Raw genomic sequence first — 13,085 nt, forward strand, 5'->3', positions numbered from 1 at the left:
AAAACAAGCTTAAGCTTTTTTATCGGTTGTTTTATGCTAACTGTACAAAAAAATGTGAAGGTACATGGCTGAGTGTTGATGGACAGTATGGTGAGACTGTCTGAAGAATGGGACTGTCTTAAAACCTCTGCTGTATCTGAATTAGTGCATGAAAGGTCTGAATATAGCAAAATGTGGTCTTCACATACTATTTGAAATGTCTTGAAGAGGTGAGGAGGGGAGAGAATAATATGTATTCTTTGTTTCCCTAGGCCTGGAAATAACAAATCTACAAGACCAAATTAAAAAAAAAACCCAACATTCCCTCCACTCCTTTACACTATCTCTTTATGAGTTGTCCCTCCATCTGGTGACACTTAAAGCCCTATTCCGGACCTTGCTGCAAGCTCTCATCTCTTTTGGAACCACTTTCAGCAAAAAAAAGAATAAGAAGTTCTTTCATGTGAAAAAGACAAGACTTCTGTGACCTTGCAAAGTGCTCATATTCTCTGGGTAGCAGAGATACTTCAATGATGACTTGTGTGAAGATAGACATGGTTATTTTTCTCTTCAAGGGTATGACACAGTGACTGTATCACCAATCAAGTAAGGGCAGTTAGTAAACACTCAGACCATATTATACTCTACAAAGTGTAACTTCTGGATGTAGTAGAACCATAGGACAGCAGTCTACAAAACAAGTGAAGCCTGGGAAAAATGGCCTGTGAATATAATCTAAACTTCCTTAAGGAATTAGAACGAGAGGCTGTTCTGGAAGTCCTGTACCGTGACCAGATGGTGAGAAAAATGGAAGAGGAAAGAATAAGGTATCTGCCATTTCCCTATTCCTGTATTTTGGTTCCTTTTTTCTCAGAAGTCCTTTTCTTCCTCTTTGCTGCCCTTCAAAATGTGTTCATTTATTTTAATTCTTGTTAGCTAATGCCTTTTTATTCTTTGGGAAAACTAAAGGTTATCCAGAGCCTCTTGGATTTACCATACTATTGACTACTCTATAGTGAAGATTAGCAAATACTGTTGAATGAATACTTGAGGAAACTTGTAGAAAGTTTAGCTGCTGCTTATATTTTTTCTATGAAGGCTTTATGACATTCTCATCGTGTTCCTATGTAGTCCTGGTAACACAGAACATGTTCAGATCTTTGGTTGGCTTATGTAACATATTTTGCCAAGACTGGATTTAAGAATCATTAGATACATGCTCATTGTGCCGAATCCATCACTGTCCCTTCTCACATACAACAGGTAGCAAGTGCACCACACTGTCTTGGAGCTTGTTACCAGTGTCAGCAGATGTCATTGTTAGGAAAAGGATTTTATGTATTTACTCAAATTATGGAAGTATTTCAGTTGCGAAGGGCATTTTATTTGCCTTATGTCAGGGCTAGGGCAAGGATTTCCTTGCAGCTTATACCTTGCTTTGTCACATTGCATCCCCATGTGAAACAGGGTATTTGTGTTGTTAAGTTAGGTATTTTTATTCTCTTAAATCTAGAAGCTGTATTTACAGCAAATATTTGCATAAGTATTACTGGACATATTGAATGATAATGAAAAATGAAGGGTTATAAAGAAAGTCTGAATTGGTTAGAAAATCCCTTTCAACTGTTGACGTTGCTAACAACTGAAAACATAGATATTGATTATTTGTACATGTAGTGGAAGAAAAGGTAATGAAAGGGAGAGGTTTTGATATTTTGTTCTGATATCTTTTTTATTTAACTTTCAGATGATGCATTTGTTGTGATTATTTTTACTTGATAAAAGATTTGATTTTTGGATAAATATGATAAAATACATTATCAAATGAAAGGAAGCAGCATTTAGTCTCGGGTTTTGTGTGTGAGTATATAATCATTTGCATACACAATTTCAGTGCTGTGCCCTGAGTGTGCATAATTGACACAAACAGAACCCTGTTTTTGCTGCTTATGTGTGGATGTGGTTGCATATACAGTTACAGTGCAAAAATGCTGTGTGTAGACACCTTCAGACAGTGCTCAATTGAGGTAAAATTGAGGGCATATCTCCCATTGCTAATGATATTACACAACCAGGGCATTAGCTTGTGAATTACCTGGGGGTCTCCGTCTATTTAAATTTATTTATTTATTTACTTTACTTTACCTGGGTTTTCAGAAAACTGAAACTGCAGGTGCAGCAGCTTCAATGGAGAGGTGCAGGAAATGTACGCCATGAATACCAGGAGAGGTCTTGTGCTCGCTGTCAGAAATCGCTTGGGTTGTTGATAAACAGAGGTGCAGTATGCAATGGGTGCAGCCATCGAGTGTGCTCTGAATGCCGTGTCTGCCTGAATCCCTGCCTTTGGAAATGCACTGTTTGTTATGCTCACGGGTAAGAAATTTTTTTTGGTTTGGATGTTGGATGGAGTCTTGGTAGCAATGAAATTGATGGCAATTTTGTGTTACACTTCATGTAGTCAGGATTTCTCTGCTTATATTTAGCAAAAGTTAGTGTGACAAAAATGACAATGGTAGAGCATAGGAACAGTCATTAGTTTGTGAACTGCAGAGAGAACTCCTTCCCCTGACTCAGTGCTGCACCGGAGCATCATAAGAAGTTGCTGAAGGTAGTGTGGTATAGCTGATTTCTTGACAATTTCCTAATTGTGATTTTTTTGCCTCATACTACAGGAGTGAGGAACCTGGATTGACGAATAATTTGAAGTCATGCTTTATATAAATTTCAAAAGCAAAAAGCATTAATAACATTATCAGGAATTGTTTAAATGTGGTCAGAAATCCAAATTTATTTACTTTGTATTAGTTGTTTTTTCTTTTAGTATGTCACCTCAGTTTTGTTTTCCAGGAAACCGGAAACAATCTTACTTTTACTTTATCGGTACAATTTTAATATCCTAATATTCCATCATAGTCCATTCTATTCATCAGAATCTTTCTAAACCAAATCTTTAGCTGTATTTCCACCTTTGATGAAAAATAGCATTATTTAGGAAAGAAAGATAGTTTTGGAAATGAATCAGCAGCTGTGCTGGATGATATATATCCCTGTACATAGCCTGAAAATTTGAATGAAATTTTGCTTTATGCCAACACAAGACTAATGCACCACTTCACTCCCTCTCGAGATGCCAAAATGAGATTTAAATAATGCCTGGGAAATGTAACGCAAGGTATTGGTCTTAAGTGAAATTAATTTCTACTACTAGTTTGGTATTTTTTTATAGTTTGGAGGAGACTGTAAGCTATCACTACAAAGATGTTCCCTGAATCCTCAATTTCATTTGCAATTACATTAAATAGGCAGATTAGCTCCATCCCTATTTGATGTAAAGCAGTTTCTAGATTTTGGTACATGTATTTCACTATCTGTACTTCATACTTTACACACTAAAAGGAAAGGTTATAAAGTTAACTTTCCATATCCTCCTCTAGAGACCTCCCTCTGCTTCCTCTTCCTTTAAATTGGTTTCCAGTTATTTGGTGGCTCCAGTGGAAATCCCCTATAGAGAGTGACTAGTTGTTAAGCTGCCTTGTATAGTGCTGCACAACCTTAATTATTTCATAAGCTTGTCCAGACATTTAATGGTAAAACCAGGAAAGCACTATTTAAGTGAATTAAAAGATGTTTTTACTTTTCCTTGAGGGAACTACATTTTTTGTCTTGCTAAGATAGAGGAATTCTTCAGCTGTCATTGAAATTCTCTTTATAGCAAAGAGGCAATGCATTTGATCTTGTTTAGTTGTGATGCAAACTCCACTAAAATTGGTCAGACTTCTTCCATTACCTTCAGTGAGCTTTACATCAAGGCTGCAAATCTCAAGAAGTATAGGTAGTACAGCAGTGTGGTAAATGCTACTCAGTGCCTTCTATTTACCCTGGAGAGGGGAAAATAGGATGACAGAAATGTAAGAGCTGATTTTCAAGTCCTGATCAAATCTAATTTTGAGTCTTGGTTACCACTAGAGTATTTTTCCTGAACAAAACATTATCTGCAGCAGCACAACTGAGATTCTCTCCTAGACACTAGGGTCATGTTTGTAATGAACATGCTTAAATGCCTCAGTGGAAGAGCATGCAGAGATAAGTGAATGTTCACTGTTTACAAAATAAGAAATTTTAAAAGCCTTGTGGAATGACAAAGTTTGTATCTCTCACCTGGAAGAGGCAACTCTTATGTGAATGCAGTTGGTCTAGTGTGTGGTTTGGTTTTTTTTTAAGGAATCCTGTCTTCTAGGAGTCTAGAAATACATTTGCTTTGAAGGAGTTTAGTCTGTTTTACCTGATTAGGATGGCTCTTTATCAGCTTCCTTGTCACACTTTCGATCATAGCTTAATACAGTCTTTAGCCAAAAAAAAAAAACCCCAAACCCAAACACCCAAAGAAGGCTATTGCCAGAACTGTTTTCATCTTGTGAGTGGTCTCATTATCACATGAGTGTGCAGAACTGGAGATTAAACTCTGGGAAGATAACTGTGGGTAATGGAAAGAACAGAAAGGGAGGGCTGGAGATGAAACTGAGGCACTACCAATGCAGAGCCCTTGAAGATCTAGTGCAGCCAGGGTTTTCAGACATTTACTAGTTAATAGATCTCCATCCAAAGTAAGGATCCTGTCTCAAAGTTATTTTAACCTCATTTTCAACTCATCTGTGTTCAGTTGTGCACAAGGATCTATGTTTAGGCAGGAAAATAAATAGTGCAATCTAAACAGGTAGTGTTTTTTTTTTTTTAATATTCTGCTTTGCTACTTACAAGGGTATTATTTTAAATGCCTAAAATGCCTTAAAATCAAGCCACAGAAATAAAAAGCAGGATCCTACCTATAGTTTGTCTATTTTAACATAGAGTAAGGTTAAGTGTGAAATGGCAGACCCAGGGATTTTGTTGCCTGTCCTTTGGCAGATATCACCATAGCTCTCATGTTTAGAGACTTGCTTTCTTAAGGAGGCAAGCCCTACACAAATTTGCTGTCTGTATGTTGTTGCCAGTTTCAAGCAATTCTGGCAGAGGAAATGGTAATAAAGAGATGAATTTCATAGAAGGAAAATTAACTACTGTGTAGAGAAGAAAGTTGAGTAGTGCCTGTACTAAGGAAATTTTTGCAGTGGGACTTCATCCTATAAAGCATCTGAAAATCCGCAAGGAACAGAGATATATGCCCTAAAAATGAGTAGGACATCTGGGTAAGAACTTGGAACCTGAAGACACCAGAGAATCCCCCACCTCAGTTAAAATTCTTTTGGTCTCTTTAATAATGGACGAGTTCAGATTGCAGCCTTCATCTAAGTCCGTTGGAGACAAAATGCAAGAGTCAAATCTGCTGAAGATCTGCTCTTGACAGAGCTATCTAGGCTGATATAATTTTATACTTGTTAATCATTACTTTTCTGATGCTGTGATCCTGGTGTCTGTGCATTGATGTTAGTCTCCACGAAATGGAGACAGATGGGCCATGAAGCCGTCACACCATCAGGGTTGTGGAGCTCAGTGGTCCCTGGCAGCCATCCCAAGTTGTGCCTGGGAGCGTGTCCTTTATCATTAACTTTCCCTGCTCCTCGGACTAGGCTGCAGCTGGAAGCGGTCCGCACACATGCCTGGGCTGTATGGCAGGCTGGTTGTGTAGACTGGAGTGGACCCTGGCGGTGGCTTCAGAGCAGTGCCTAGAGCAGTATGTGTTGTTCTCTACGGGCAGTCCTACGTAGCAAAAAGGAAGAAAAAAATATGGAGGGGAGGGAGTCCTTTGCAGACCCACAGGAAAATCAGTCAATAGAGTCGGCAGTCATGAAATCTTATTTTTATTGTAGGATTAAGAAAGGTTGTTGGATTGTTAAAAAGTTATCAAGCATTTGAAGAAGTGCGCTTTGGAAAATGTTGATTCAAATGTCTTTTGCTTGTTTTTCAGAGATGTGAAAGTAAAGGCTGGTGAATGGTTCTTTGAGGAACGAGCAAAGAAATACCCAGGTGAAGGTAAATCACTGGAACAGACCGTAAATTTCTGTGTAATATGTAGTCCTCATCTAAGTGAAGCACAGAATGTAGTCTGCTGGTGTATTGAATGTTTCTTCCACTTGGCGAGAGATTTTTTAGAAATTATCATGCAGTGCATCTTGTGTGCACTAAATAAAACATCAACACAAACTAGCAGAATGCATTTGGAAGTATAATTTATTTTGTATTAGTAATAAGAATAAGAAAATTGCTGGCCATATCCGTTTGAATTAATGAGTGTGTAAGACTTCTAAGAAACACAATGACATGAAATAAATATAGAAACGCTTCAAATATATGTGCAGGAAGGAAATGGTCTTGCATGCATTGTTTGTCAAAACTTCGGTTGTTTTCACTGAGAGAGTTCTAAAGCTTAAAGAAATGACAGAATGGAAAAAAGAAAAAAAAATATAGCTATAAATCAACGAGAGAGCTAAATGCTTAATGTTTCTTTACTCAGCCATCTGTGCCATTGCTGTGTGTTCAGTCTTTTCAGTGCAATTAAAAAGACAAAGACCTAAAAGAAATTACAGAGGATGTGGATGGATTGCTCTACGGGGAATGTGTTTCACCAGCCAAGGGGCTGTCTTTGTTTTCACTACAGTGACTGCTGGGGTGGAGAGGATTTCCTTCCTCTTTCCCTGGAAGTGCCAGTTTGGATAGGCAACTGTTTCACTTTGTGCCTGACTGTAGCTAAATGTTACAGTTTCACTTCCAGTATCTGTGTTGCTTCTAGCTGGTAAAAAGGAAGATGCTGGGCCTTTTTAAGATCTCTTAGGAAACTTTAATGGAAATAATTTTATAAATGGAAGAACGTAGTCAGGCAAATTTTGGGTAGTAGGTATTCATGAAAGACAGCAGGTAGCATATTAAGAACTATAATTCCTGCTAAAACAATTCATTTTAAATTTGGAAGATTTCACTGAATTCCATTCTAGTTAACACAGTTTCTAATTTTAAAGTATTAGTTGACAGATCTTTTAAAGCATAGCTGTATCCAATAACCATTGTTAAGAATTTGCCCTCATATTCTTTCCAGCAAGTCTAAAGCCAGTCATTTTACCAGTCTCTCTGTTATTGAAGTTGCTATGTTGTTCTCAGACACTGAATCTGATATAGCAAGGTGCTGACTGTCCTTCTTTCCAGTGAAATAAATGAGTTCTTACCTTGCATTATCAATGCTTTGTAGGTGCTTGAAGCATTTTGCTTAGTTACTCTAATAGTAATACTGTTGACGTCACAAAGATCTAAGGATATACAGAAGATAAGCCTGCAGGGAGAAATATATTTTGTTTAGTTCCTTTGGTTAGACCAACTGGTATAATTAAAGGGGTGAAAAAATGCAGACTTTGAAATACAGCAGCTGTCCCAGTTAGGTTCTTCGAGCCTGGAGAGACAGTGCCCTCTCTTGGTATGAAAATATAACACTAGTGAAGTATTCACTGGAAAATAACAGGAAATAAAACACGTTACAGTGAAATTTTCTCATGTTGCAGAGTAAAAAACCTCCATGTTACATCAGTATGCTTTTTATTAATTTTGTGTAGCTTCTACCTGAAGAATAAAAATCATATTTCATAAAACTGATGGGTTTCCTTTACTGACTAATAAATTTTAAACAAAATTATTTAATGCTGCCATAAAGATACCAAATATTACTTGCTAATAACAGAGCATTAAGCCTGGAGTTCTGATTGAAATTTGTAGCATCAATAAGTTGATTATTGTTTCTACCATCACCATGGTCTACTACTTTCACGTAAGTGATATGTTATATTAATGACATCTTCAGCAAAGTGTGGATCACGTGATGCTTTCTGTATTAGGAATGATCAGTGATTAAGGCCACTCCAGATATTTTCAGTTGGCCATTTGTTACATGCATTTAGCCCTTCTTTCTGTTTGCGATCGCTCAGGAGCAAACTACATTTTTATGATTCTTCATTGTTCGTGCCTGGTGGAGCACTTGCTCCTTGGTGTTCTTTACATCATGTGGCTGCTCACCTGAGGAATGTGACATGGTTGCTATTTACCCACAGGGATGGCCTTAGCAAAGGGGTTTGCTCACGTTTGTGAGTTGGTCATGTGTTTTCACGATTGCTCAGATCTCTAGTAGGAAAAGTGAAAAGAATTTTTCGTAAGATGCAAGAGATGACCATGTGCCTACTCTTGTATGCATTTTCAAGCTTTCCATAGTGTTTGAGTTTTATGGTTGAAGTGTGCTTTAGTGCGGTGGGGCTGTGCACTATCTGCCTCCTGGATCTTGGGAAGCTGAGAGCACTTAGCCTGCAGGAATGGGCCTGTTAGCATCCGTGCCTGATTGTCCTCAGCATTTGTGAAAAGCTGGTCTGAACATGTCACCTGCAAGAAGTGAAGGTGGTCATGATACAGTTTGTGATATGAGAGAAACTTGCGTGTTGCTTGGCATGTATCCTGCTACATCGGGTGGGGGTTGATTTCACTCCTGACTTGCATGTGTGTGAGCTTTTGTCAATACAGGCCACTTTCTGAAAGACACTGATTTTGAAAAGTGTTGTACAGGTGTTAGTAACTGCTGTTGTTGCTAAATAACCTTTGGGTGGTTTGGGGTTTTTTTTGTTCTCCTTCGCAGGCAGACATGAAACAGTTGGCGCAAAGCTCTTGAAATCTTACCAGAAGCTGAGGTAAGACTCAAAAAAGGACAAATGGTCCTAGGACACTGAGAATTTGTATAGGTGATATATTGTATGTTATAAACCAGCCAGAAGTTTGTATTTTTTTGTTATGAAAACCAAATTTCAATACCTTTGGAGTGCAAATGATAAAAGCATAGAAAAATTGGCACTTTGTCAGCTATCCATAGAAAGGGTCTCAAGTACAAAAAAGAATACTATGTTTAGAGTAATATTGTCTTGTTTACTTAAAATGAAGAGACATTTTTGTTATATGTGCTTTTGTTTTTCATAGCTGTTTACACCATTATCTTTCAAATTTACACATTACTTTTAAATGCTCAGAGGGGAAAATTATCGACTAGGTATATTAGCAAAAGCATCATTATTTGCTCAATGGGAGATATTGCTGATTTGATAGCTTTAGAATAAACAGTATACAAGAAGCTCTATATTCAGTAAGACACGTCCACTTCCCAAACTTCAAACGAGGAAAAGGTCCAGTTTACATGGAATAAATATATTTTGACTTGATGACTAAGCATGACTGTACTTAAGTTATTACCAGTGGTACCTAATGAAACAACAGTCTACTTAAACTATATTGTATAAAAGAAACCCTCTTCCTTAAAAAAAAAAAAAAAAAAAAGCAAAAATAAGATACAAAGAGATGGCCTCAATTTTACGATAATTATCTGATGAGACATAGCTGCATAAGACAGAAACTTATGGTCAGCCAGATATGATCCTAACCAGGGCTGCATAAGGACTTCCTTTTACCTAGATGCGGTAAAAGTAAAAGAGAATGCAAAAAGGAAGTTCACTAGCAGCCTTAGGGTCCATGATTGTGCTGTGATAACAGAATTGGTCAGATAAGTCCTATTTTTATTTTACAGAGAGGGGCTATTTACAACAGATGAAATGGCTGGAATGCTGTAAAAGGGCTGTAACAGTTTTGGGCCCAGGCAAGGAAGGATCCTTTTAGTATTGTAAATAAAGATGACTGTTTTCTGAAAACAGGGGTGTGTTACACAGGAATTGTGTTTTAACACTTGGGACACAGACTGTAATACTGCCAACCATATAAAAGTCTTGGAAACCTGTCCTAAATTAGGTCTTCCTGATTGTTTTAAATTATTAATTCTGCCTAGAGCAGCCCAAGATTGAGAAGATAGAAAGGTAGTCCTAATTCTTACAAAGAGGCAATAAGCCTGTGCTGCAATTCTTAAAGACACAGGGTCTCAACTCAGATCTTTAGATACTGTGCATGAACATGGTGTATTTATCCATCTATTAGCATAATATATTAATTGTTGCACTGTTTATTGTCTCTTCCTAGTAAAATTTCTGTCGTACCTCCAACTCCACCTCCTTTCACAGAATCCACAGCAGGAAGCAATGTGATGGTAAATGTACGTATTACAAAATATACATATACACACACCTCTTAGGGTGTCATGAAAAGACCAGCCACAGAAATACAGTAAATAGCAACTGCTGTAGCATCATATTGCAATATAAATTCTGCTTTATGTTCCTTTGTAAATATTTTTTTTTAATCTGCTTTGATAGTAGGAGAGAAAGGTCAGAGGCTATCATGAGGGATATTTTCAGTGTTCAGTTTTTGAGGGAAGCAATTAACTGCTCTACCTGGTCCTAGAATACTGCATCTGGGTTTTTTGTGCCTCACTACAGGAGGGTTCGACTGAGACTCCTCAGCTTCCCTCCAGCCTGAAGGATCCAATGATATTCAATAGTCATTTATAAAGTGATCATTCCGCGTATTACTTTCATTACTGAGTGACAAACAGTGAATTTGATGGTTGCCTTTGCCTTAGAGTTTCTAGTGGACAGAATAATAGGATATGGCTCAGAACTAATCAAAATCACACTATGTTACTCTTTCAGTTCATTCTGTACGGGGTCATAAGGCCCTGGTTTTGAAGCCCACTGCAATTCTGTAAACATTCTAATATGCGTATACCTGGAGATTGATTCAGAGCCACGGGAGCATCTGTAATAGATAGGTCTTTCCTACTTGAAGTATTAATTACATTACAGCAAATCAGTGATGTAATTAGTTGTACTTATGAAATTGCTGTGTGATCTTCCTACAAGGAGTTCCACTTATATATCAAAGAGCGTGGAACTGAAAAGATCATTTTTCCATCTTCATACATCAGTTGTGACAGTTTTCAACCATGTCAACATGTCCTCAGATGCATTTGTCTACAGAAGTGAGCAAAGGGCTGCAGCCTTTCCATCTGATTGTTATGTGGTCTGTAGATGTCTGATCGTGGAAACTTACAAACAGCAAATATTTTGTGTTTTCTTACTCTTGGCATCTCCTGTTTGCAGGAACTCGGACAGTCTAAAAGTTTTAATAAATCTGTGGAAAACTTGTTTTTATCTCTCACAACACATATAAAAAGTAAGTTGCTTTCACTGCTTTGTCATTCTAGAGTAATGTAGTCAGATGTTTCAAACTTTCGGCCAAATTGTTGGCCAAAAATAGTTATTTTAAAAGGGTATTAAGTAATGGCTGAAATGACTAATGCCAAGACTGAGCCAACCTGAAAAATAATACAGTAAGCCTAATTCTTCAGTATTCTGCTAGTTTAACAAGCTGATGATACCAACCCAGAATGCCTTTCTTGTAGAGATGTGAAAAGAATGTATGATGTTATCTTTAAATGTACTGGGTGTTCAGATGCAGTATACTTACCTCATGCTAGCACAGAGTAATAACCACTTTCTGCTGTAGTGATCTTTGTGTTATCTCACTGAACCCCAACTGACCCTGTCAAAGGATCTATCATGTAATGAAAATAGAGTTTAATGTTTTCATTCACTGGCAATTTTCAAGAGGACTTCCTTCCTCTTTCTCAGTCTGTCTAGTTATGTGGTTTCTTTCAGTGCATACTTCTAAAAGCCAGCCAGTCCTAACAACTCTTCTTTCATTCTGGTACTTTTGATTCCTTCCGTGCACTTATGCTGCCTGCTGTTCTTTAGGGTGCAGGTTGTGTATGTGTCTCTGAGGCTAACTACACTGAGAACAGCCAGCCTTTGTGAAGAGCAAATTAAAGGCATCAGTGACCAGAGGAAAACAGCTTCTGAGCCTTATGAAGATTACAGGGGGTTGCAGATTTGCATGTATTTGAATAAGCCTTAGTGTTTTCTTACTAGCTTCGTCTTAGACAACCCCAAATGTGAGATTAGACCTGAATAAATTTGGCTTTAGTGCCTTTCTGCCTTTCCCCCTAACTCTTGTCTTAGCTCTTGTTTGGTCTTTCCTCTAACTTCTTCCACCCATCCTAAAGGCCTGCTTTCCTTTAACTACACAAATTTAATGTTCCGTCCGTGTGAACACATGTTAAAGCTATGCAAGCTAATTTAATGGTTCACTGCTACCAAAAGGAAGGTCCTATTTCCCCCTGACCTGTCTTCTTGCTCTATTTCTGGCCTTATGCTGCCATCGCTCACCTTGAATTAGCACCTGTGTTTCTGGACCCCTCTGGAAACTGATTTAGCTAATTAAAAAGGCAGAACATTAACCCAGACAAACCACATAGGTACTTTTCTGCTGGTTTAGTGAGTTAAATTGGCTCAAGGTAGGGTATGTATGTTGGAGCCTGCACAACAGAGGGTGCTGGGCCATGTGGCCAGGAGCCAGGGGTTAAGGAGGGAAGAGCAGTGGTTGCAGAGGGGGATTGACATCAAGCTGTTCAGTTCAGATGAAACCCCACTCAGGTGCTGTCATATCATCCTCAGGGTAGAACCTTTTAATTTGTGAGAAAATAACAGGCTGTTGCACTCACTGAAGTCCATAATTAAAAAGTATAGGAAGTCTTACAGAGAAAAAGACTGGGGCTCCTCGACTTAAGGAAAGAGCTCTTTCAGACAGTGTGGCCTCTTAATGAAACCTGGTACTGTGCTGATTAATGCTTTCGGTCAGGAGTGTCTAAAGTTAGTACTTAGTATCTTATCTAGATGAAAGTGTCCTCGTTCACAGAGGTATTTTGTACACCCAGCTCTTGTGTATTGCAGTAAATAAACCCGGAGAACCTTGTTATGCCTCTGATTCTATCACTGGAGCCAGTGAGTGTGTGTGTCTGAGAGCAGTGGGAACAAAGGATTAGTGCGTGCAGCACAATGCCACCATTGTGCTATCTGCTCGTTCTGCTGTTACCTCCTGTTCCAGCGTGGTTTGGCAGCAACAGGAATTATAATCCAATGGTTACCAGTTGGTGAATATGAAATGAGTTGCTGGTTGTAGTTTTATTTGCAGTGCGAAATCACCCTTGGCACTAGAGATAGCATCCATCTTACTGACCATTTGGGTAGAGAAGCCAAAGGAGGAATAGATATGAAAACTGAACAAACAATCATTTTTTTTCTCACAGTAACCTGTTCATTTTAAGAGGGTGTGAGGCAAGCTTGTGTTTCTGCTTCTACTGCTGGTCA

General features: G+C 38.2%; 1 protein-coding gene across 3 annotated transcripts in view; it reads left to right on the forward strand.

Annotated features, from left to right (window-relative positions):
- The window catches only part of SYTL3 (synaptotagmin like 3), a 40,802-nt gene that overhangs the window by 6,268 nt on the left and 21,449 nt on the right, over positions 1-13,085 (forward strand). For all 3 annotated transcript variants that reach the window (XM_080390043.1, XM_080390044.1, XM_080390042.1), the window contains exons 2-7: positions 252-806; positions 2,137-2,352; positions 5,885-5,949; positions 8,582-8,633; positions 9,961-10,033; positions 10,980-11,052. In XM_080390043.1, the coding sequence (XP_080246169.1) occupies positions 697-806; positions 2,137-2,352; positions 5,885-5,949; positions 8,582-8,633; positions 9,961-10,033; positions 10,980-11,052 (589 nt within the window). In that variant the 5' untranslated portion in view covers positions 252-696. The remainder of the gene's footprint in view (positions 1-251; positions 807-2,136; positions 2,353-5,884; positions 5,950-8,581; positions 8,634-9,960; positions 10,034-10,979; positions 11,053-13,085) is intronic.

The sequence above is a fragment of the Falco punctatus genome (assembly GCF_963210335.1).
Source record: "Falco punctatus genome assembly, chromosome: 5".
Classification (NCBI taxonomy): domain Eukaryota; kingdom Metazoa; phylum Chordata; class Aves; order Falconiformes; family Falconidae; genus Falco; species Falco punctatus.